Source organism: Puma concolor, chromosome A1 (genome assembly GCF_028749965.1).
Source record: "Puma concolor isolate L17-30 chromosome A1, mPumCon1.1.hap2, whole genome shotgun sequence".
NCBI classification, from domain to species: Eukaryota; Metazoa; Chordata; class Mammalia; order Carnivora; family Felidae; genus Puma; species Puma concolor.
In genome coordinates, this window is record NC_141667.1 from 119,319,373 (window position 1) to 119,345,141 (window position 25,769).

Sequence of the window (25,769 nt, forward strand, 5' to 3'; positions counted from 1 at the left end):
TGTTGAAAATAATAATAACCACTTCAGAGGATTATTGTCAGGATTAAATGAGATAAGGCATGCACAGTAGTCAGCACGGTGCCTGCCAAGTTGTTAGCATTCAGTAAATGCTTAGCAAAGAGGAGGAGACCACATCATCTTTGCTTTTGGCCTGGAATGCGTCATGGTGGGGCTGGTGGTGGAGGTGATGGTCAGTAAACTAAAAGATAACAGTCACCTAATTTCCTTAATGTCACCTCCTCTATCTCGCTGTTCCTCCTGCCTTAAAAGGATATTATTGAGAACATAAAACTTTTATAAAAACCCATGGCTTCTAGTGGGAAAAGCCCTGCACTAGAAGTTAAAAGATCTGAACTCTGCCACAGAGGTTACAGTAAAAGTTAGTTGTTGGAATCATTATAATTTGGTGTGACTTTGATAAATCCCTTAAATTTCTCCTGTGTCTCAGTGGCCTCTTCTATATCATGAACGCTTATGATCAAGCCCCGTTTAACTACTTTACACGTCTCATCTCGTTTCATCTTTGCATCAGTCCTAGGAGGCTGTTCCCGTTCGTACTGCTATTTTACAGATTAAGCAAAAAGAGTCTAAGAAAGGTGAAGTGTTTTGGTTAAGACACCAGACAGCAAGCAGCTGATCTGGAATTCAAATCAAGAGAAGGCTGATGACAAAGCCACGTTTTTTCCAACTTACCTCTGGGCCTCAAAAGACACACGTACGAAACGTTCAGGAGGCATGAAGGAGAATACAGTAACACATCTGCAGAGGGTGTCAGTGGCCTGAGGGGTGTGTGGGGGGACACTGTGTGTGAGGATTCTTTTGAGGCAATTTTGATACCTCGTCCAGGTAAAACAAACCTCGGGAGCTGGGACGCTGTGCCAAGTTAGGGATATAAAGACTTCATACGCCCCACCCCTCATGTCACCTCACTCCTACCTTTTCGCTGCCATTTCTGGAGTTTTCTGGTTTCACTAGGATGGATGGTGGGGCGGATGCAGGTGGTTTAGGTAGAGGCTCGCTCTTGACAGGGATTTCCTTGCCTTCCATGATGAGGGAACTGGCGGCTGAGCGGGTCCTGGTGTCGCCGCCTCTGCTGACACACGTGAGGGCAGGCTCCCCGGTGGGAGCGGGCTGCGGTCCCAGTTCCGCTGCCACCACCGTGGAGGGGGCAAGGGGGACCCCCTGCGGCTGGTAGAACGGGAACTGCTGAGGCCGTACCACCATGGTGGGGCTGCGTCTGAGGGAGCCCACCACCAGGGCGGGCATCCCTGACTGGACGGGCCTCTGCAGGGATCCATCTGAGGAATTACAGGACACAGATATCAGCACCGGGGGCTGCTGACAGTGGCTTCGCTTGGTCTTGTGTGGGCCGTGTGTCCTGATAGCCCAGAATAGTTAAGTACTTTCCCCATTTGAGTGTGCTCACATTCTCGCAGGGTCTTTCAAAGGTGACCTTATTCTTTTTTTAGTGCTGTTTGCTGATGCTGGCAGGAAATAACTGGCTAGCCGAATGTTTGGCGGGGGGCGGGGGGGGGGGTAGTGTCAGAAGGTGTATTACTTCCATTTGCCTCCTCTCTCTCTCTCTCTCTCTCTCTCTCACACACACACACACACACACACACACACACACACACCTACTCTCTCACTTCGGGGCCTATAAGTTGTAAAGTGAAGAACACAAACCTGAGGAGACAGCTTCACAGTGAGAAGCAAACAGAGGCGTGCAAACCAAAGAGGAAACAAAACAAAAGAAAGAGATGGAAGGAATTGAAAACACAAGAGTCAGTCAACTGGGAGGGATGAGAGGGTGGGAAAGAGGGAAGCAGAGAGGGCAGGAGGGGGCTCTGACCAGCTACTTGAAGACTATTCTAACAGGAGCAGTAGGCATAGGGCGGCGGGATTGCCCTTGCTGGGGGCGGAAGGGCAAATGGAATTAAGGGAGAGAGCGTGCAGGCAAACATGACACCACACGGAAGCAAATTTGGAAAGATTGTTCCAGAGTTAGGGCTGTGCATGGATGAGCTTTGCAAAGTCCCATGACAGAGGTTCTGGAATCAGACTTCCTCTCAGGGAGCCTGGGACAGGTCAGCCACATTCCTTCTCTGCATCTCAGCCCCTCGTGTGTAAACCCAGCACCTTACAGGGCTGCTGGGAGGCCGACATTTTACGATGTGTGCAAAGTGTTAGGACAGTGCCTGGAACATAATAAATGCCCCGTGTTTCTAACTCTCACTGTTTTTGGGTAAAGGACAACAAATCCGAAAAATACAAGGTCCAGGACTATGGTTTTATCCCTTCCTTGGGCTTTGTTTGTTTTGTTCTGTTTTTGTTGTTAATGGAGATGATCTTCCCTCAGTAAAAGGAAGCCATTCCTCCCCCTCAAATTCTCTGGAAGACAGGACATACATTGTTTTCATCTCTCGGGCACATGTCCTGTACGTGATAGGGACTTCAGTGCGCTCTGTGGGGAGACAGGAGACACACCCCTGGGAAGCACCTCAGTCCACTTCTCCGTAAGGGTCTCCCAGCATTTAGGGAGCATCAGTGACGTCCGGTCAGAGTTGTTAGTCCTTTGTGATAGCCTCTGGACACGTGTGTGAATCACAGACAATTGTGTCCAGCACAGAGGGCCTGAGCCAACACCATGTTCTGTGTCACGCCTCGTCTTCAAGCCAGATGTGAACATGAAAAGCAGAAGGCTCACTAAACGCAGTCGGTGTTCTCAGCTGCCGTGAGCAAGCCAGGCGCCATTTACACAAGTCTGCCCTTTCAATGTAGACATTTATTTTTCCACTGACAGCCCTATGGGGTGCACAGTCAATTCTCCTGTCATGTGTCTTTGCTGTGGTGAGATTGATAGCTGGACCAGCCTCACCTTGGGGAAAAGGGGGACAGAAAGCCTCCGGGACTTGAGAAAGTCAAAGCAGCGCTGTGCAGGCCTGTCCTTAGGCTCCTGGAAACGTGTGAAAAATCGGTTTTATGCCTCATCTGTTGATCTTGTCAGTTCTTATTACCAAGAGATTTAATGCTTTCTTATTTAAACGTGCATCCAGTGCAGTCACAACTCCAAGTCCGGCAAGATCTTTGCAAAGGTAGAGGCAGTGTGTGAAAGGAAGTGTGAGTGGTTGCCAATGGGGTACAGGCCTCAGCACTCATAAGTGGTGTGGACTGAGTGTGAACGTTTCAACACTGAGTCACTCACACACTGGATGGGCCAAAGAGGACCTGCTTAGTTGTAGTAGCAATGATAGTACTGATAAAATGATCACTCTATAAAAACAGCTATTATTTCTTGAGCCTTATTATGTGCCAGGCATGGTGCCATCAGTCTTACATGGATTCTTTTATTAAATTCAGACAATACCCTGATTTTAATGTTTATTTATTTTGAGAGACACAGAGAGACAGACAGGCAGAGTGTGAGTAGGGGAGAGGCAGGGAGAGAGGGGGAGAGAGGATCCTAAGTAGCCTCCATACTGCCAGCGTAGAGCCCGAAGCAGGGGCTCGATCTCACAACTGTGAGATCGTGACCTGAGCTGAAGTCAATAGCTGGATGGTTAACTGACTGAGCCACCCAGGTGCCCAGGCAGGTATTATTTTTATTTCCATTTTACAAATGAGAAAACTGGAGGCTGATGAGGTCCAGTCACTTGCCCCAGGCTTCTGTGGTGGGATTATTTAGGAGGTGTTTGCGTGTGGGCAGGGAGAAGGAGGTGGAAGGTCAGCAGGGAGGAGGGAGGAGGGGCAGCTGGGTAGAGGCAACACAGTGGGAGGTCAAGTACATGGTGGTGGGGCAGGGGGTCAGGTGAGCACCCCGGGAGAGGGCAGGACTAAGATACCTATTTTAATTTTCTTGGGACCTTTTCCTGTGCGGCATACTGACCCACATGTTACCCTCTTGCTTTGAGTGGTCATACTGCATTTTCATATTTAATCATTTTTTAAGATAGAGAGACTGTGGAGCCCAGTTTAAATCAGAAAATGTAGAATAAATCAAATTTACTTGGCTTGGCTCGTGGTCTTCTAGAGAGGTATGCAAATATAGAACCTTCGTGTTTTGTAGAACAATGGGTTCCAAACGCTTTTTAAAGTGCCTGAAAATGAGGTCTTATGTAGTGGTTCAATATTTTAGGGGATGAAAGCATTGCCACGTGAGCAGTGTGGATGTTACACAGGTAAAATAACAGCAAGCTGCAGAACAGTGCATGTGGTGGGTATGATTACGAGATGCTATGTATATACACAGAAGAGCACTGGGGACAGGGGTTATGGATATGAAGGAGACTTCCTTTTGTACAATAAAAATGCTTTTAACCTCATGTATATATTAGTCAAATAACAAAGCAAGATTTGGGGACTCTCAGCATTGACTCTCCAACCCTCTTTACCCCCCTCCCCCACCCACCTCCCCGATATTTCCCACGTTTCCCTTTTAGCACCCCTGAGGGGTTCCCTGGAGCAGAGAAGCCCTGATCCAGCAAGTACTTTGCTCGTTCTGTCTTAACTACAGCCAGCATCCACCTTGGCTGTGTTCTAATTATATGCTGGCACTCCGGGCTGCTACCATCCCCACCATTCAGTATACGTGTGTGGAGTGACCAAGGGCAGTGACCTTAAGTCGGTCTGGCTTCATCCAATAAGACCAGTCACTATTTGGGAATTAAAAGCACTCTTTACAGAGGCTTGTTTTAAAGCCAGTATCCTCCTTTTGCAAAATGTACTCTGTCTACCCCAGAGCCAGATCCCCCCATCACTTAGCTCTAGGCACGTACCTCTCTGCCACCACTTACTCTTTCTCATGCTGCTCCTCCCGGATCTCCGAAGAGAGCCCTGTCCTAAAGTCCCCGGGCTGGTTGTGCTCCTCACAGGGTTGACTATGGCGGTGGGCACAAAGACGGACTTGAAGGGACGGTTCTGCTGGGGATCACCTTCTGAAATGCTGCCTTGGGAGGACACAGAGGAGTTGGATAACGTCCATGTGGCGTAGAGACCAGGACTCCGAGAATCTGGAAAACTAGATGTCTTTCTGGTTGTTGCAAGTGTTTTAAAGAGAAGAAATAAAGAAAATGTTCAGTTATGAGTCCTATTTAAAAAAGCTCTCAACCATATACTGAATGTGGTCTCTCTTCACTCCCTTCCTATCATATATGCTCCCTTTATTAACCACACAGGCTTGATCATGTGGGTCTCACGATTTACAGCTGGGCAACTGTGCAGGTGTGCAGAGGGCAGGGAGAGGGGCTCATACTGAGGCCCCATTGGAACGAGAACACTTGACTTAGGTCATCTTTCATTCCAGCTCTAATCACTCCTAACCCCAAGAGTTTGGAGCACAAGGTTTGTACATGTTCAACTCATTTTGTGGTTCTGATTTCCTATTCATTCTGTGACTTTCCCCTTTGATTCTAAACTCAGGGAAGGCAGAGATATTTTATGCCTTATTTTATATGCTTTGTGTTCTGCATCTATTGCTTATCAAAAGTTTGTTGAATGATTTCCATGATGCTTTCAGCACTGATGCCAGTTGTTTGGGCTAACACATGTTGAGCACTTACTGTATGCTGGGCATTGGGCAGTGCTTTGCCCCCATTATCTTGTGGGTTCTTCACAACAGCCTTCTGAGGTACGTACTATTAGTGCTACTATTTTTGTTTTAATTTTTAAAAATGTTTTTATTTATTTTTGAGAGAGACAGACAGACACTGAGTGTGAGCAGGGGAGGGGCAGAGAGAGAGGGAGACACAGAATCTGAAGCAGGCTCCAGGCTTTGAGTGGTCAGTACAGAGCCTGATGCAGGGCTCAAACTCAAGAACCACGAGATCATGACCTGAGCCGAAGCTGGACGCTCAACCAACTGAGCCACCCAGGCACCCCAAGTGCCACTATTTTATGGATAAGAAAATAGAGGCTTACAGTTACTTGGCCAAGCAGCTACAAGACCTGAGATTTGAACCCAGGTCCAGGCTGGCCCTCTCCTCTACCACTGAAAAGATCACCGTCTTACCACTGAGCACACTCCCTCCTGGCTAGGGAGAGTGTTCATCATTTAGGTAGCAAGGTAAGCCCTGAATCCTGCTTGAAAGAAACAAACTGAAGCAGTGGGGAGGCCCTACACATGCCTTTGGAAGACCCTCCCTTTTCAGCCTTGGGTTCTGACTTTTAAGACTAGTATTAAAGTTTTATAAAACACCAATCTCCATTCACTCGCTTCCAGATTGCTACTCCCTGAACCCTATGGGGAATGGCTGCCATTTTACATGCCCTTCTTGCCCTTTTACTAATCCTACCCCAAAATCACAGCGCCGATTGAGTAGTCCATCGATCAGCTTGTCACTCGGATGATGAAATAACCTCCCTGGGAACAATCAACTCAACCAAGACCCTGGCTCAGAGATGCCCTCCCTGATGGCCTTCCCATTAATGCCTACAATCATTTCCCTTTATTTCTTCTCCTCCTTTTCTCTCCTTCTTTGGCTGAAAAAAGTGATATGGAGCTTAACAATGAGCCAGCCAGTGGTACAAAGATAGGTAAGGCGTTATTTAACGTGACCAACTCTGCCCAAGAAGCATATGCAGCCAAATGCCCAGGAATGATGCTTACAGTGATGGGACTTCTATCCACAGCCATCAACCTGCCTCTGGTCCTGGTGATGTCGTCAGTAAAGGGGTGTAGGCTTCCTGCCAGTAAGAGCTCCCACTCTATTCTGGAGCTGAGGGCTGGCAGTGGAGAGAAATCCTTGGCCTGGGCCTCCATGGTCATGTGCTACATCTGCCTGTTTTTTGAATGGGGGGCCTCAAGGTGTTGGATACTATAAAATGGGCTGGCCACAGGAAAGACAGGTTCCATAACCATTCCCAGCAGCAGCAAGCACAGAATACAGTTAATTAGGCCCAAGCCAGCCTTATTCCACAAGTCTCTTCTCTGAATGACTGTTGATAGACCGAGCTGCAACCTGATTTTTCTGAGCCCAGCACTAGGTCAGGTTCCAAAAACTCTTAAATCCAAAGTCCTCCTTCCAACAGGAGTCCCTCTCTGTCTTTTGGCAAAAAGCTCAGCACTTACCCAGCGCTTTCTTCTAATATCAAAGTACTTTGTGAACATATATTAATTAATCCCCATTACACTCCAGACCTGTAAACATTCTGATCCTTGTTTTCCAGATGGAGAGACTGAAAGAGGGGTTGCGGGGGGAGGAAGGAGTGCTATTGCCTCCAACTTGCTCCATTGTGCTGCTTTGAGTGTGCAGGTCTGTGTCCCCTTTCCTGTCTGTTATAGGAACCCATAAGACCTAGCCCCCTCCCCCCACCGTATGTGAAGGGGCATTTGCAGCTCTACTGTACTCACCACTGGCAGCAGCCTCCTGGTAAGGGAAAGCTTGCACCCTGGCAACTTTATATAGTTCTGTGTAGAAAGTTCAAAGAACCGAGTGTTGGCCCCTGTATTGCTTTTTCCATCCATAAGGCACCAGGGGGGTGCATGTGCCTGGTGAAGGTTGTAAGAAAGAGGAATATCCTGGATACTGGACAGAAGGGACTGTGTTGGGAGAACATGAGGGGCAGAGAGGCCTTGGAAACAGGACCTGAGGGAGGCTGCTGAGAGTCTGGCAGCAGATACCTGAGATAGGGGGCAGGGGTCTGATCAGACGTTGCTGATTGTGTTCTTGCCATGAAAGGTCTTCAACTGCAACCACATTCTTTCCTCTCTGGTTCAAGCTTCCAAGCCCTCAGAGAGAGCCTCAGATGGGCTGAGCCTGTTTCTTAGCTGGGGTGATGGGAGGAGAAGGAGAGGGAGGATAAGGAGGAAGAGCAGGATAGAGAGGAGGAGGAGGGGGACATGAGAAGGAGGAGCTAGTTTCTTAAGCCTCTGAAAAGAGAGGAAACTTGTGCCTCCCACCAAGACTATGCCTGAAGGAGGAAAAGTATGTTGATGCTAGTCAGAGGGGATTTAGAGGGAAACTTGACAAACGTTCTGCACAGTCTGAGCCTGTAGCTGCCTCCAGGGCCTGGGAAAGCATGTCACGGTGGCAGAGATTTACTTGTGGTCAACTCGGCTGGACAGGTGGGTGTCACTATCTAGCATTGAGAGAGGGCTGGCACTCTGGAGGGCACAGCTGCCTTTTATTCTCTTGGGAATTAAAAGGCTCACTTGCTGAATCTTAAAACCCTGGCATTTGGGTCAGCACTAGTCTTTGTATAGAGTTAGTCCCCAAGCTCTGGCAGGCCCAGTTCATTGGGGCATAATGCTAATAAAGCAAAGGTTCCAGTGCGCAGGGGGGACCTCATACTGTCGAGCCCTGGCTCTTTTATAAAAGGCTGCCTTCTAGCCCAAGGGGGCTGCTGGTGGTGACAGGCATCGCTGCAAACAGAAAACAGAGATGGGAACAAAACCTCACACACATGCAGAACCAAAGAGCAGAAAGGGGCCTTGCACATGTAGTCCAACCCACTCAGTCCTATCACAACCTGCTAAAAGGAGTGGAAACTAAGCTGACAAAGGACCACATCATTCAGCCCCAAGAAGCAAAAGGAGAGGGTGGCTAAGAACAAGGATGAGCTGCTCCCAGGTAGATAAATCGGGCATCACAGACCCATGTCGAAGATTACTGGTGATGGGACCTTCCTTTGCATCAGAGGACCATCAAGGAGAACTTCACACAGAGAGAGCACCAATCCTCTGTCACTTAACAGCTGTCAGGAGAATATACTCTGACAGGGATTTCCTCTTTTTGGAAATGTTGGTTCCCTAGAAGCAAAACCCACATCCATGTAAGTAGCACCTCAGTATACACATATGTTCAGGATTCTATCAACTGGAGGGGAGGGACAGATTCAATGGCAACCTATGGCTGAAACTCCATCCACTGTCTGATGTGGCTGTCTCTGAACAGGTGAGTCTAGATGGCTCATGGCTTGCCTAAGGACACAATACATGTACCTAGGAGAAAAGCCAAGGAGAGAAAGGGAAGCTGGAGCCTTGGAATACACTGGAATGGAATCCTCCATGCATTCTAGTGAGGGTAACCATTTGTCCAGATTTTCCTAGGAGAGTCTTAATTTACATCTGCTCTCCTGGTGTATTAAAAGTGTGTGTGTGTGTCTCTCTCCTTCTTTTCTTAAAAGTGTCCTAATCTGGGGGTGACTGGTTGGTTAAATCAGTTAAACATCCGACTTTGGCTCAGGTCATGATCTCGTGGTTCATGAGTTCAAGCCCCGCGTTGGGCTCCGTGCTGACAGCTCAGAGCCTGGAGCCTGCTTCAGATTCTGTGTCTCCTTCTGTCTCTGTTTATCTCTCTCTCTCTCTGTCTCTCTCTAAAAAATAAAGAAAATATTTAAAAAAGTGTCCTAGTTTGGATGATAAATTATATGGTCACACTTACTCTAATGGTGTTTTCATGGAATAACCAGGACACTGGGCTAAGGCGTGATGCATAAGCAAATGCTTTAGTAGCAGACATGGGCCTTACAGAATTGATGTCAGATCCCATGGAAGAAAGTGTTCCTGAGTTAGGGTAGATATCCTTCTTGCTCTTCATTGGCACCTCTAGACCATTCCCCCACCCTCCTCAATCCTTCCCAGCTTTGACTCATAGTATCAGACTTGACCACCTGTCGCATCACTTTGTCACCATTTCCTCTCTCAGCCTCTCTCCACTCATTCCATGAAGATTTTACCCTCTGGCCATGGGGGAAGGGAAGAAAAAAAAAGTTACAAACAGAGAGGGAGGCAAAACATAAGAGACTCTTAAATATACAGAGAACAAACTGAGGGTTGATGGGGGTGGGGGGGAGGGGAAAATGGGTGATGGGCATTGAGGAGGGCATTTGTTGGGACCTGGGTGTTCTATGTAAGCAATGAACAAGGGAATCTAATCCTGAAGCCAAGAGCGTGCTGCATACACTGTATGTTAGCTAACTTGACAGTAAATTATATACACGCGCGCACACACACACACACACACACACACACACACACACATAAAATTTGGCTTCTGGCTCACTGTCATTCTCTCTAATGCAATTGATCCTACCACAATGGTCTCATCTAGTCCTAGGGTTTTAAATACGTTCTCAAGCCTGGACCTTCTTCCTTAAATGCTGGGCTTGTATACTCAACCATTTGCCAACATCTCTACCAGGATTGCTAACAGGCATCTAAGACTTAATCTGCTGGAAACTTAGCTTTTGCTTCCCCTCACATCTCAGAACCCAATCCTCTTGGTTTCCCCCTCTAGCTCAGTAAAAGGCAACTCCATTTTCCAGTTACTTGGGGCAAAAAACTAGGACTCACCTTACTCCTCTATTCTTTCACACCCGATATTTGATTTGTCAGAAAATCCTGTGGTGTCTACCTTCAGAGTATATCCAGAATCTAACCACCTCTCCCTTCCTCCTTGGCTAATGCCTTGGCTCCATTCACCATCACTTATCCCCCAGAGTATTACAGTATCTTCTTAATTAGTTTCTCTGCTTCCACATTTCCTTTCTACAGCTTACTCTCAACCCAGCAACTACAGGGATTTTGGTTAAAATGTAAGTTAAATCATGTCACTCTTATGCTCAAAACCTTGCAATAGCGTTAAAGCCAATTCCTCATTATGACCTAGGAAATTCTATATGATCTGGCTCACCTGTTACCATTCTGACCTCATTTCCTGTTAACATCCCCCTGACTTGGTCTAAACCAGTCCTACTGGTCTTCATGTCAGGCTCACTCCTACTTCAGGGCAATTGTACTTGCTGTTCCTTGGTCTGGAATACACCTGCCTCATTTCCTTCTTCTCAGTAAGGCCATCCCTGACCAACCTATTACAATTTTAATCACCACCTCTACTAATTCAATCCTTTTCTTGTTTTTCTTCTTGGCCTTTACCATTAACACACCATTTGCATTACTTATATACCTTGTTTATTATCTGTCTGTACCACTAGAATGTAACTTCTGGTGGGCAGAGATTTTGTGTGTTTTGTCCACTGGTGTTTCTCCTGTGTCTAAAAAGGTGCCTGACACATAGTTTATGCTTGATAAATATTTGTTGCCTACAGCATCAGCTATAGACACCCTTAGTTTGCCTTTGGAGATTTTGCAACTTTCTAACAAATTCCAAGAACCTTCCACTGAAGGAGATAACTTCCGGTTCAACTTTCTGCCATGTGAATAAATCTTTTTATCTAAGCCTGGGTCTATGGAAACCCAGACTTTGCCTGTACTCTTCCTAGAAAGGGGGTCCTACCACCTCACCAGCCAACCTTATTGGAAAAAAATCTATGTGTTAGAAAGTGCAAACTTTTACGGATCCAACTTCTAAGTTGTATCCACTGGTTCACTTTCCCCTCATGGAACAGATTTCCTGTCTCCATGGCTTGTTATGGTCCCTCTGACCCTGTCTTCTGTAGCTTTACCCAAGTGTTTCTATGACTGTCTACTGTGGTGTAGTGTTCTGTCTCCTCACCATCTTTGTGGCCCTCCTCCGGACACTGTGCCCCACCTTTATGAAGCTCCCCCAAACTGGACATAGGACTCCAGCTCTGACCCCCCCCCCCCAGAGAGTACAATGGGTTATCACTTTCCTTGGAGTTATGTCATAGAGACAGTGTTTGATGTGTGGGGATGGCCTCACTGCCTTGTGACAGGCTGTGCCTGGGTGGATGTGGGATGGAGGAAGGCGGAGCCATGGGCAGTGCAGGGATCTGTGGTGGTGGTTTAAGTGAAAGGGTCGGGTGTGCTGGAGAATGAAAAAAGTTGGGAACGCTGTTAGGGACAGGGACCTACAGGGTAACCAGCCTTTGGCCTGGGGTGTGGATGGACAGGTCGTGGTCTGAGTCATGGAAACTCTGCCTACTGGCCTAGTGTCTTACGAAGTTTCCTGAAGTGCTCTGAGGGGTCTTCTGATTATCACAGGCTCCCATTATTCGGCTATACAGGAGAGTTGGGGTGCAGGATAGGAATGGGATTTTGGGGGTTCGTACTATAGAAAACCTGAAACCCAGCTCTTGAGCAGGTTGCTTAACTCTGTATATCACTTTCCTCATCTGTAAAATCACATCTCCCTTACAGGAAGGACTCTTGAACACATCCAATGAGTTAAATAAAAGATGTGAAAGTGCTGTAAAATGTGAAGAACTCTAAAAAAGATAACTTTCTACAATTAAAAAAAAAGTGTTAGGGGGTTACTAAGGCCATTTCTTGGCCTACGCTCCGAAGGAGCACTGAGTCCTTGAGCAGTGAAACCACAGATGGCCCCGGGCCTAGTGGACCCGACCTCCGCTGCCTGAGAATAGAGGGCACGCACCTGAAAATGGGGATGACATAGTTGTTGGGGAAGGTGCCAACCCGCCCAGTGACCAAGGAGACACCCCTGAGCCAGCCGTCTGGGTACTTGCCCAGGACCCTGATGCCTTCTCCCTTCTGTAGGTCCAGCTCATCGGGTCCATGGGCTGAGTAGGAGTGCAGGGCCACAAACCTGGGGAGACAAGGGAACTGGGTGAAGAAGGGGAACGTGCCTGGAGGAGGGCATGGAGACAGCAAAGAGTGAAGGGAAATGGAACCACTGACCCAGTGGTTAGAAATAACTAACTTCTTCAGGGTGAAATGTCGGTACGGAAGGCAGGTGATAGTGATGGAACCTATAGTGATAGAAGTAGCACTGGACAGGCCAACATCCCTGCTTTTCCACAGAGTGCCACACAGCTTCAGATCACTAATTTAGGCCACCTTGGCGTTTTGACAATGGGGAAACTGGACTAGGATAGAGAAAGGAGTTGGTGACCCAGAATTAGTGGCAGAGCCTGGTCTCAAACCTAGAAGTTATGGCTCTGCCCAGGATGCTTTTTCATACTGCTTAATGTATCACCCCAGAACATGTTTGCAGCCAGCAAGTGAAGGGAAAGGAGAGGTCAGAACAGAAGACTCTCTGATCCGTTCCCTCTGCTGAGAGCGGGGGCACATTTGATTGCCAGGAATGGCCAGAGGAGCTAGCTTAATGTAGGGAAGCAGACATTGGGGAGGGGAGGTAGGAGTTGATTTTAGTTTGTTAGCAGACAGTGGAATCCTGGCTGCATGGCCGGATGGAGGGCGATGATGCATTTGTAACATGGCAAAATGTCCTTGGGTTAGAGTCGTGACTTTCCAGTTTGCAGTCTACACAGGCGTCAGGCAGATAACATCTAGTTATGAGCCGGGGTGAAGACACAGCGAGGGTGTGGAAGTGAGAATATATGCTTGACTAAAAGCATTAAAAGTAACCCATGTGGGCTTGCCAGATTCAGGTTACCAATGTATGGCCTCAGGCTGGACATCAAGAAGTCCTTCTAGGCTCCAAGGACTATGAGACACTGGAAGGTTTTATCAAAGGGGCTGGGCAGGGTATTCTCTTCTACAGGGTTTCCCTCCACCAAAATGCTATATTTCAACATCTATTTATGACCCAACATTTTGATTCTAGAAGAAGACAACAGAAATTGCTCAGTATCCAATCTCCCAGCAATGTTTTGGTGTCTAATCTTCCAGGTCCTTTCTACTTTTGTAAAATAATGAGCTAGGATGATGTGGCTTGCCAATCTGTTTTTCAGCATTATTTCCTTTGAAGGATATAAGGAAGGGGATTTGTTGTCTCTTTGTATGGGATGGTCTGGGAGTGGTGATGCTTGAAGGCAGAGGGGTGGCAAAAGCGGCCTCTCTGGCCAGGACCCGGGGTGGAGAGCTGAGCTTGTTACTCACATGTTTGCTGAGAGGTGTTGCTGGGAGCTGGACAGATTGACGATGGTCGCGGAATGTCCTGGGGAGCCAGGTATGGGATGGTAAGTGCTGACCTACACAGAAAAGACAGCCAAGCAGAACCAGTGAATGCTACACGCCAGACCCACAGCAGAGCTGCTGCAGAAACCATGCAGCAGCTGGTTTCTGAACCAGAAACGATGCAGCTGGAAACCAAGAGCCTTGCCCAGTGCCACGCATCATGCATCTTCTCTGTGGTTTGTGGCTGGAGGCAGTTAGGTGGGGATGGACTGGTTTATGGCCTGCCAGGGTGTCATGCCAGGGCTGTCTTCCCAACGACTGCTCCAACATGGTAGAAGATGAAGACTCATCCAGTCGCTGGTCAACAGGACACTACTGGGCTCCTTGATCTATTCCCCCAGCCTCTCCCGACCCACCTCCCAGTGCACTTGCTCCCTCTATGGAAACTTACATTCAGAAAATGATATCATGGCTACTAATGAGAACTTGACACTGGCTAGGCACTTTTCAGTGCTTTACAAGTATCAGCTAATTTAATCCTTACTAAAGGTACTATGGGCATCCCTAATTGCGGATGAGAATTTGCGGATCACCCAATTTGAAAGAAACCAAATTTTAAACCAGGGTAGTCTAGGTCCTGAGCCCACACTCTTAATAATGCTAGTATTAATACACACACACACATACATACACACACACACACACACACACACACACACACACCAGTTTATCCAGTGACTTATGGAAGGTGAATCTGAATAGTGTTCACTTCGCCAGGACAAAAGAGTGAGCAACGCTGCTAAAAATACTTGGAAACTACTATCCTGGCACCTTGCCTATTTATCATATTACCTTATTTATTTCCTTCTTGACACATACCACAGTTGACTGCCCCACCACTAGACTATAAGTTCCATGAGGGCAGGGACTATGTCTTGTTCATCACTGTGTTTTCTATGTGCCCAATATACACTTGTAGCTTAAAGAACAAATAAATGAATGAAAACATCTTCCTACCCAGTACACCAAGGATGAAGGTAATCTCAATCATCTCCTTGTCATCCAGAGTAAATACACTCAATTTATGTTCAGTTACCACCCCCGTAAGTGATGATAACTATATATGTGTGCCTTTTTTAGGACTCTGCTTTTGTGGGCACAACTGTCATTTGTATATGTGTGTTCAGGCAAGAGTGAATGCGTTATTGAGTGCACATGTCTCTGGTTCTGTGTGCATGCTTGTTCACAACCCATGACAATCGTATGCACATGTGTGACAGCACTGGTCTACTGTACATCTGATGACATTCCCACATGTGAGTCTATGCACTGACAGGCATGTGCACTGTGACTGTACATGAGCTTGTGATTGTAAATGTCTATGCAGGGTTCTATGTATACATATGTGAACTCTAGAGGTATGTGCTGGTATATGCCGGTATGCATGACTTGGTAGTTTTGTGTGTGTTCTCTGGTGATGATTGTCTAAATATATGTGTGCTGTGCATGTATGTTTGACGTTTCGAAGCTATAGTTGCAGGATCAAAAAACCATTCCAAACAGATAACAAGTGTTGGTGAGAGTATAGAAAACTGAAACTTTGATGCAGTTGCTGGTGGGAAGGTAATAGGGTGTAGCTCCTTTGGAAAATAGTCTGCTGGTTCCTTGAATGATTAACCAGAAGTAGCATATGATGCAGTAAGTCTACTCCTAGTCCATACCCAGGAGAAATGAAAACATACGTCTACGTGAGAACTAGTACACAAATGTTTAGAGCAGCATTATTCATAATAGCCAAAGGGTGGAAATAACCCCAACGCCCACTGACTGACGAATGGACAAACAAAACATGGTGTATCTGTACAGTGGCATGTTATTCGGCCATAACAGGAATGAAGTATTGAGACGTGCTAGAACATGCATAAACCTGGAAAACATTACACCAAATGAAAGGAGCCAGGTACAAAAGACAGTGTTATATAATTCCGGTTATGTGAAATGTCCAGAATAGACAAATCTGTAAAGATAGAAAGTAGATTAAGGGTTGGGGATGAAAAGGGGTTGGAGTGCTGGTCACAGAGTACAGGATTTCTTTTGGAGGTGAGGAAATGATATAAAGTTGTGGTAATGGTTGCACATACCTGTGACTCTATTTAAAAAAACACCGGGGCGCCTGGGTGGCTCAGTCATTTGGATGTCCGACTTTGGCTCCGGTCATGATCTTGAGGTTCCCGGGTTCGGGCCCCGCATTGGGCTCTGTGCTGACAGTTCGGACCCTGGAGCCTCCCTCGGATCTTGTGTCTCCCTTTCTCTCTGCCCCTCCCCGACTTGCACACTGTCTCTCTCCCTCTCAAAAATAAATAAAAATATAAAAAAAAACCCCACATAATTATATACTTTTTAAAGTAATCTCCACACCCAATGTGGAGCTCAAACTCATGACCCTGAGATCAAGAGTTGCACACTCTTCTGACTAAGCCAGCCAGGTGCCCCTGAACTGTACACCTTAAAATGAGTGAACTGCATGGCCTGTGAGGCATATCTCAGCAAGGTCTTAAAAAAAATTCCACAGTCACCCATCTTGTGTTCTCTATCACTGTGTAAAGTGTTTTGTGCTTTGCAATCAAATATTGTCACACCAGTTCTCTTGAAGAGAGAAGAAAAGTTCGCCAGCTTTGGGCTGGGCTACTCCTTCCCTGTGACTCGACAAAACAAATCCCTGCTGGGCTTGGGACTTGTGCCAAGGGAGAGCCTTGTTATGAGAACAATTAATCTTATGTTTGTGGAGACTGTTGGACCACTGATTAAGCAGGATGCACTTAACACCCATGACTTTCCAGTGTTAGGCTTGAGTAAAATAAGCCCTTCTATCTATAAACACTATTAATCATTTAGGGAAGAGAAAGATGTCAGAATGCAAAGCCATCCCTCCATTACACTAGGCTATGTCTTTTTACTTCTCTCAGTCTTCATTTGGAGGGGGGGGTGGTCCTTCCTCCTATTTGGAACACTGAACCTGGCCAGGACTGAAATCAGTGGGCTTGTGTTTAGTGGGTTCTTTCTAATATGGAAGAGGAAATGAGGCCAGATTCTCAGGTTTTGAGATGTCTTGGAGGTGAAGGGAGAACATCCATGAACAAGGAGGAAAGAGGCCAAGAAGGAGGGAGGAGAGAAGGGGAGACAGTGGACAGTTCTGGGGGTGGGGGAGGTGTCAGAAACTGGGACCGGGACACAGTGGGAGAAAAAACAGAGCCAGAGGGATAGAATGAGGAAGAAAGAAGAAAAGGCAGATGAAAAAATATCAGAAAACTCTTACAACCCACAGAGAAAACGACAATCCAATAAAAAATGGGTAAAAGATACCACAAAAGGAGATTGAGTGGCCAAGAAGCACATGAAAAGATGCTCAACACCAGTAATTATCAGGAAAATGCGAGTTACAACTACCATGAAATATCACTACACATCTATGAAAGTGGCTAAAATGAAAACGACTGACCATACCAAGTGTTGGTGAGAATGTGGAGCAACTATAACTCTTACATACTGCTGGTGGGAAAGTAAAATGGCGCCACTGCTTTGGAAAACAAGTTGGCTGTCTGTTATAAAGTTAAATATACACTTATGCACTACTTAGCAACCCTACTCACAAGCAGTTATCAAAGTAAAGTGAAAACATACGTCCATACAAAGACTTGACATGAATGTTCTTAGCGGCTTTCTTCATTTTAGCCCTGAACTGGAAACAACCCAAATGCCAATCAACTGGTGAATGAATAAACAAATTGTGGTAAAACCACAGGGTAATGTTCCTCAGCAATGCATGCAATGGCATGGGTAATCTTAACATCATCCTAAGTAAAAGAGGCAGGACACATAAGACTACATATTCTACTTTGCTATTTGTAGGACATTCTTGAAAATACCCAAACTAGTGACAGAAAACAGATGGAGGACTGCCCATGGCCAGGAGTGAGGGGAGAGGATTGACTGATGGCAAAAAACTTTCTGGGGTGATGGAAGTGTTCTATGTCTTGATTTTGGTAGTCATCATATGCATTTATGCATTTGCCAAAAGTCACTGAACTGTGTACTTAAAATCGCTGAACTTTATTGGATGTGACTATGCTCAATAAAGCTGATAAAAAATAGGAATATATTATCTAGTTGGCAGGAAAATCCAAGGAGCCTGAGCTTGACCCAGCCCAAGCTCTGGGATTGGTCAGAGGAGGGCACAGGGATGGTTCAGCTTATTACTGGGCAGCTAGCAAGCAACCCTCATAGCAGAGGGCCACCTGAATAGGAGAGAAATCAAGAATGGAAACCTATGTATCACGATCTCGCGGTCCGTGAGTTCGAGCCCCGTGTCAGGCTCTGGGCTGATGGCTCAGAGCTTGGAGCCTGTTTCTGATTCTGTGTCTCCCTCTCTCTCTGCCCCTCCCCCGTTCATGCTCTGTCTCTCTCTGTCCCAAAAATAAATAAACGTTGAAAGAAAAAAAAAAATTAAAAAAAAAAAAGAATGAAGGAAGAATAAAAGAGGTGATAAGGGAAAGAGCAAGATAGCTAAGGGCAGAGAAGAGAGAGCCTGGTAGGGAAGGAGGACAGACAGAACAAGACAGAAATGAAGGCCCCACTGGAAAAATGGGGGACAACCAGGTGGATGGCCAACTTCTGAGGAGGCATGTATGTTCCACCAGACTAAGTGAACAGGCCTCTGGCAGGTGGTTCCCTGCGGTCAGTTGTGACCTCAGGTCCCTATATCAACAAGGAACCTAAGGCCAGATGCAAGGCCCTCCAGCAACTGGTGCTTCCTGGCATAGTGTTTGGGGGCTTGAGCAGGGTCAGACAGGATGTATATTTGAGGGTGGGGGTGGATATTTCTGCTACAATGTGAAAACAGTTTTTCCTCTTTTTTGAAGGAAATGACTCATTTAAAAGAAGTCTTTATCAGTAGCAGAAGAATCCACAGCTGTGTGGCTTCTAGGCGTTTTCGGGTTCTGGGGTATTAAATGAGGGAGGAAACAGGCCTGCAGCCTGCAGAGTTGTGGCAATGTTCTGTTGGCCCTGCACCTTCACCATCAGCCATACAGGGAGTGTGGGATGTGGCACTATCTCAGAATCTGGAGGGAAGTCTAGCTTAGTATTCAGCCATGTGGTTCTAGCATTTACTAGGGTTTGTGATTTGGGCAAGTGACTCTCTTCGGAGGGTCCTCCACTTACTCATCTATAAATTTTTTTTTTACATTTATTCATTTTTGAGAGACAGAGAGAGACAGAGCACAAGTGGGGGAGGGGCAGAGACAGAAGGAGACACAGAACCTGAAGCAGGCTCCAGAGCCCAACTCGGGGCTCGAACTCAACAAACTGCAAGATCACGACCTGAGCCAAAGTCAGACGCTTAACCGACTGAGTCACCCAGGCGCCCCTCCACTTCCTCATCTATAAAATGAGGGCAATAATGGTATTTCTGTCGGAGTTGTTAGGAGGACTAAGTGCAGTAATCAATGTAAGTTATTTAGCATACTCTAAGAGCTCAATAAATAGTACTTATTTCCATCTGGAAAGAGATTAGCTACTGTACAGGGTGAGGATGGAACATCCATCTCCTTTTATGCAACAGCTCTGCAAGATCTGGCCTTAAAGTGGGACCCAAGAATGTGATGGAGGATAGGAAGAAGCAACCCTATTCTTCTGGAGGACAGTGTCCCCAGCTCTCCGAAATGCAAGTTTGCTGTCTCTCTCCAACTCATATGGTGGCACTCAGCTATTTCTTCCTGGGTTCATGCCTTTCAGTAACTTAGTGGGCACAGGGTGACTGTCTTCCTCCAGTGTAAACTACTCTGGAGCCTGTTGTGTTTCTGTATCTCCGTATTCCCAGGAGCTAACAAGGGCCTCGAACCTACAGAAGGTTCACTCAGGGTTAGGAGAAGGGCTGCATTTTCAAGACAGAAAATTAGGTATTTTTATTATAGTTTTTGTACCCACCACCATGGATAATCCAGAGTTGGCCATCAAGCTTCATAAAGTTAAAAACCCATTTCCCTCTACATATTAAAGGAGTCTTAAGAGTCACATTCAGCACTTGCCTTGTGTGGACCTTATATGGTTCTAGCACTGGGGTTAATGCAGTGAATGAGACACATGGGGCTCCTTCCTCATGTGCAATTCACCACGTATACCAGGGAAGACAGTGAAATCCATAAGTATATAAGCATGACGTGTGCTGGGGTAGGGGAAGTTCACGGTGCTCTGGGCACTGCCAGGAGAGGCTTGCCTTGATCTCCAAGAGGTATTTCACTCTCACACCCTATGATTCCAATGCTAACTTACATAACATTCTCATTGTCATTATCCCCATTTTTCCCAATGAGGAAACTGAGATAAAAAGATTCCATGATTTTGTGGAGGTGGCCAGCAAATGGGTAGCCAGGAAGAACCCCATGCTCAGAGCGTGTTCTGTAGGACACCAAGGTTAACATTTCTAGATCTCAACATGGCTAATGGGGTCATATGTATGAGGCAGATTTGTATATCCTAGAAAAAAGCCACCCAGTCAAATTCAGTGTTCTGTTTTTATGCTCATAGATCTATTCTATTCATGATGACTTCCATCCATGCCCAAGGCCCCACGTAATGTGGAATAGATCTGACAGCAGGTAGAATAATGGTTGTTTGTTTGTTTTTCTTCTTCCTTCTCTGGCAGAACCAAGGCCCCAACAGAGTCAGGGCTCCTTCTGCCAGACTGCTCTCCCCTTCCTTCCTGTCTTAACCTATCTCAGAGGCAACCCAGCCCAATGAGTAAAGAGTGGCCACCTAGTGCTACTTATCTGTCCTGTGAGTGAAAACACCATCTGAGAAAGAGAGCTCATTTGTGAGTTGGCAGCAGTCCCTTTAGATCTACCTCAAAAAAAAAAAAAAAATCTTAAGAACATAGGTCAGCAAAGTATCTGTGAAGACCACTAATTTTACATCTTCGAGGTAGTCATCAAAGCTTAGAATATCCCCTGTGATCTGGCTCCTGCTTTTCTCTCCAGCCTCACCTTCCTACACTCTGCCACTCACTTCTTCACCTCCTTCAGCCTTGGAGTCTTTTCTCTGCTCTCTGAGCAGGTCACGCTTTCTGCTGCCCCGGATTTTTGTGTGCCTCCCCTCCCCCATCTCTGTTATTTCCCTTTGTTATGGAAAATTTAAATTACATTATGCACACAAATAAGTGCATATAATTTTATGTATCATTGAAAGGAGAAGAATAAAACTAACACCTGTATACATACCGCCCAACGTAAGAACCAGAATAAAAATAGAAATTGAATACTGCTTTCTGCATATTCCTCCATAATCAGATCTCCTCCCTCTGGCCCCTGTAACCACAGGGTTGAAATTGGTGCTCATCATCCCAGTGCTTTTCTCTGTAATTTTACCACCTTTGGCATACATCCCTAAACAACATGTTGTTTAGATTTGCCTGTTTTTGAACACAGTATGAATGCATTCACGTTGAGCGTATTCTTCTGCGAGTTGCACCTTTGGCTGAATCCTAAGTTTTTGTGGTTGATTTTCACTGCTGTCATGTATTTCATTGTATGCATATGCCACCTTTTAACCATTCTATCATTTATGTGTCATTTGGGTGATTTTCAGTTTGGGGCTGTTATGAACAATGTTGCTATGAACAGTCTTGTATATGTCCCCTGGGCCCCTGTGCAAGAGTTTCTCCACGATATATACAGACAAATAGAATTGATGGGCCATAGGGTATGAGCCTGCTAAGTTTTATTAGGTAATAACAAATTGTTTCCCGGTGTGGCTGTAACAATTTACACTTCCACCAGCAGCAAATGGCAATTCCTGTTACCCCATAATCTTGCCAACATGTGGCAATGCCCAGCTTTTTAATACCTGTCTATGATGGGTGTGAAATATCTCACTGTGGTTTCAAATTAATTTCTCTGAGTACTAAAGAGCTTGAGTTTCTTTTCAAACATTTATGGGCCATTCTTGTGTCTTGTATGAAATTCTTGTTCATATCCTTTGTCTATTTTTTGCCCTCTGTTGGGTTATTTATTATTTTCTTATTAAGTTATAGAGTTGTAATATTTTGGACATGAATCCTTTGTAGCTTGTATTTTTACTCTGTGGTGTCTTTTGATAAACTGAAGTTCTTATTTTTAATATAGTCAAATTTACAATATATTCCTTTATGGTTTATACTTTTAAAAATCTTGAATATGATTTTTTTTTGTCCCAAGGTCATAAAGATGTACTTTTCTATAGTCTTCTAAAAGTTTTATAGTTTTGCCTTTCACATTTAAGTCTTTAATCCACCTGGAATTGATTTTTGACAAGGGAGGAATCCAATTTCATCTTTTTCCACATGGATACCCAATTAGCCCAATGCCATAGTTCATCCTTCCCTTCTGATCTGCAAAGCCTGCTCTGCCATAAATCAAGTCTCATTGCTATGTCTATTTCTGGGCTCTCCAGTATTTTCCATTGGTTTAATAGAATCTCTATGCTAAATCCATGCCATCTTAATTAGTACAGCTTTGAAATAAAATTTGGTAGTTGATAGGGTAGGTCCTCACCACAACCAAATTCCATCTTCTTCTTTAGAAACATCTTGGCTATTGTCTTTCCTTCCATTTGAATTTTAGAATTACCCTTTAAGTTCCAAACAAACAACTCACTGGGACTTGAATTTATAGATAGATCTGAGCAGAACCAACATCCTTAAGATTACTGAGTCTTCTTACTCAAGAACATGGCACAATTCTTCATTTATTTTAGGTCTTCTTTAATGTCTTTCAGTAATGTTTTACAAATTTTTCCCACAAAGGGCTTGCAGGTCTTTTGTTAGATTTATTCCTAGAGATTTAAAAAATTTGGTTGCTGTTTTAAATGGTATCTTTTTAAGAAAATGTTTTTCTGTGTGTTTTCTTTTCAGAGTACAGAAATGTAATTAACTTTATTGTATTGATTTGTATCTAGTAACTTTGCTAAACTCATATTTATTCCTAATATATTTTTCCAGATTCTTCTGTGTTCTCTATATAGATTTCATTCACAACTAATGACAGCTACATTTCTCTTTTCAAATACTTAACCATTTACTTCTTTTTCTTGCTTTTACTATATTGGCCAAGTACGCCAGAAGGGACAGTGTTGAGCAAAAACACAATAGACATTCATTATGTTCTTTTTCTGAATCTAAAGGGGAATGCCTTTAACACTGCAATATTAAATACGATGTTTGCCGTGTATTTTTATAAATACCATTTATCATGTTAAGGAAGTTCCTTTTTATTTGAGTTTTGCTAAGGTTAAAAAAAATATATATCTATATAATGAATGGATATAGAATTTCTTCAAACATTTTTTTCTATAGCTATAGAAAAGATCACATGGTTTTTTCCCTTTCATCTGTTAATGTAATAAATTATATCGATTAATTTTGGAAAGTTAAACCAACCTTTCAATCTTGGGAAAAATCTACATTAATCATGATGTATATTATTTTCATACCTTCCAGGTTTGGTTTGCTAATATACACTTGAGGGTTTTACATCTATGTTTAAGAGTGAGGTAGAATTCAAATTTTCCTTTCTTACATTGTTTTCTGGTTTTGATATTAAGGCTACCTTAGCCTCATGAAATGAGTTGGGGAATGTCTTCTTTTCTTCCATTCTTTGGGAGAGTTTGTAAAGAGTCAAAGAGCTCACCTGTAAACCTGTCAGAATCTGGGGTTTCTTTGTGGGAAGATTTAAAATTTTTTTATGGGTTATAATACTATCCCAAAGGGCTGCCGATGGCTGTTTACCAGATGTCAAATGTTTTTCATAAATCCTGTTTGCTGAAGATAAGTTCCTGATTAACTTATTCCCCTGGAAGACTTCTGTTGGGGAAAAACAGTGGTGCTTGGAATATCTGCATAGAAGCTTGGAAATCCTAGCCACCATGGATCCCCATAATGCCAGTTCAAGTCTAGAGTCTACGGAATCCTGCTCTTTTAGTCAAGAAAAACCCTATGAAACAGTCACTGATTAGAGGGATTTCTGTAACTCCACGAGACACTATGCAGCCATGGCTAAGAGAATGAACTATTGGGCTGTCTGAAGTGAGTTTGAATTCTGGCACTGTAACATACTGGCTGCGTGAAGCTCAGACTTAATTCCTCTGAGACATAGTATCCTCATCTATAAAAGGGGGCAATAGTCATAGCTACCTCATAGCATTCTTGTGACCATTCATTCAGAACCTGCATGCAAAGTACTTTGCACAACGTCCGGCTGATAAGAAGTACCCAATAGGCAGTTGCCATTGTAACTATGATGTGATAGGAAGCAGACAAGACCGATTTGTCAAAGGAGGGCAGCGATAGGACTTTCTTACTGGGACTGGATGTAAGAAGGAAATATTCATTCTCTAGGACACAAGGGCCAGTCACGATAGTCCAGATTCCCTTTGAGGAAGACTAGGTGACAGGTGACTGACTGTGTATGTGGGACAGGAATTTAAGAGTCTCTTTCCTGACACTGATTGGGCTAATCGCAAGCATCCTAAGGCTTCCAAAGAAAGATAAGGACTGGCACCTCTATGTAGCTGTGCTCTGCATCGGCGGCTTCTCCTTCCTCCTCCTCCTCCTCCTCCTCCTCCTCCTCCTCCTCCTCCTCCTCCTCCTCCTCCTCCTCCTCTTCTTCTTCTTCTTCTTCTTCTTCTTCTTCTTCTTCTTCTTCATGTTTGTTTATTTTTGAGACAGAGTGAGCAGGGGAGGGGCAGAGAGGGAGGGAGACACAGAATCCGACGCAGGCTCCAGGCTCTGAGCTGTCAGCACAGAGCCTGATCCTGATGCAGGGCTTGAACCCACAAACTGTGAGATCATGGTCTGAGCCAAAGCCAGATGATCAACCCACTGAGCCACCCAGGTGCCCCTGCATTGGCTTCTTGGGACAAAGATGAAAATGCGACCCACACTTAAACCACAAAGACAAAATACTCTTTTTCTTTGTTTGTTTAAGTTTATCTATTTTTGAGAGAGAGAGTGTGTGAGCAGGGGAGGGACAGAGAAACAGGCAGAAAAACAAATCCCAAGCAGGCTCTGCACTGTCAACATGGAGCCCAACGGAGGGCTTGAATCCATGAACCATGAGATCATGAACTGAACCAAAACCAAGAGTCGGACACTTAACTGACTGAGCCACCCAGGTACCCCCCAAAATCTTCTTCTTTAAGCTGGGTCTTTTGGTTGGGCACAGTGATCCTGGCCCCACCACTCCCCTTTCCATTTTTCTATGTCATGCTTTCCTGAACTTAGAAGCCTGCTGGTAGGTTTTAGTACCAAAGCAGAGTCTGAAGGGGCACATACTATTAGGGCTTGTTCAAATGCTAGGGTATATCCATACCTTAATTATGACCCTTGCCCTCCTAGTCATAACAGTCCACTTGAGAAGGAACTGCATAGCAATAATTACAATTAAATCTTCTCATTGGGCTTCATTAAAGGTCATAAAAATTTAAAGAAGCAAAGTTCCTCTTAAATTTGGTGTGGGTCCTTTCATGGCATTTATTTGCAGAAGATGCTTGTTATGTAGCTACTAAGTACCGAGTGCCATGCTTACCAGGATAGTGCAGACTGTACAAGAAATCTTCTATCTGTCCTACACCAAGGTCCTGCCCTCACATTTGCCAGATAAGAGCATCCCAAAGAAGAGCAGTCTCTGAATATTTAGAAATTTAGAAATACTCTACTCACTTCTGATAGGCTGCACATAGTCTTTAGAAAGTAGCTTTTCACAGTGGAGAGAGTGGGGCTGACAATTCTTTCCTGGGCTAAGGAAAATGGACCCACAGGGAGAGTTGGATAGGGACAGTAGCGGACTAAAATCAGCCAGGAGACAATATAGCATAATTGTAAGGAACTGGGGTGCTGCATTCAGATTTCCCTGGGTCTGGCTCCCACTTTGTTACTCTTTTGCTGAGGAACCCTGGGCAAGCCTTCGAACCTGCCCATGCCTAAATTCATTCATCTGGTTTAGGC

General features: G+C 45.0%; 1 protein-coding gene across 6 annotated transcripts in view; it reads right to left on the reverse strand.

Annotated features, from left to right (window-relative positions):
• SH3RF2 (SH3 domain containing ring finger 2) overlaps positions 1 to 25,769 on the reverse strand; it is a 126,503-nt gene that overhangs the window by 16,627 nt on the left and 84,107 nt on the right. For 4 of the 6 annotated variants that reach the window (XM_086701351.1, XM_086701356.1, XM_086701343.1 and 1 more), the window contains 4 exons: positions 13,718 to 13,809; positions 12,291 to 12,461; positions 4,773 to 5,026; positions 937 to 1,298 (listed from right to left, as the gene is read on the reverse strand). In XM_086701351.1, coding sequence (XP_086557477.1) covers positions 937 to 1,298; positions 4,773 to 5,026; positions 12,291 to 12,461; positions 13,718 to 13,809 — 879 coding nt within the window. The remainder of the gene's footprint in view (positions 1 to 936; positions 1,299 to 4,772; positions 5,027 to 12,290; positions 12,462 to 13,717; positions 13,810 to 25,769) is intronic. The other 2 variants (XM_086701366.1, XM_086701377.1) reach the window with 2 other exon arrangements.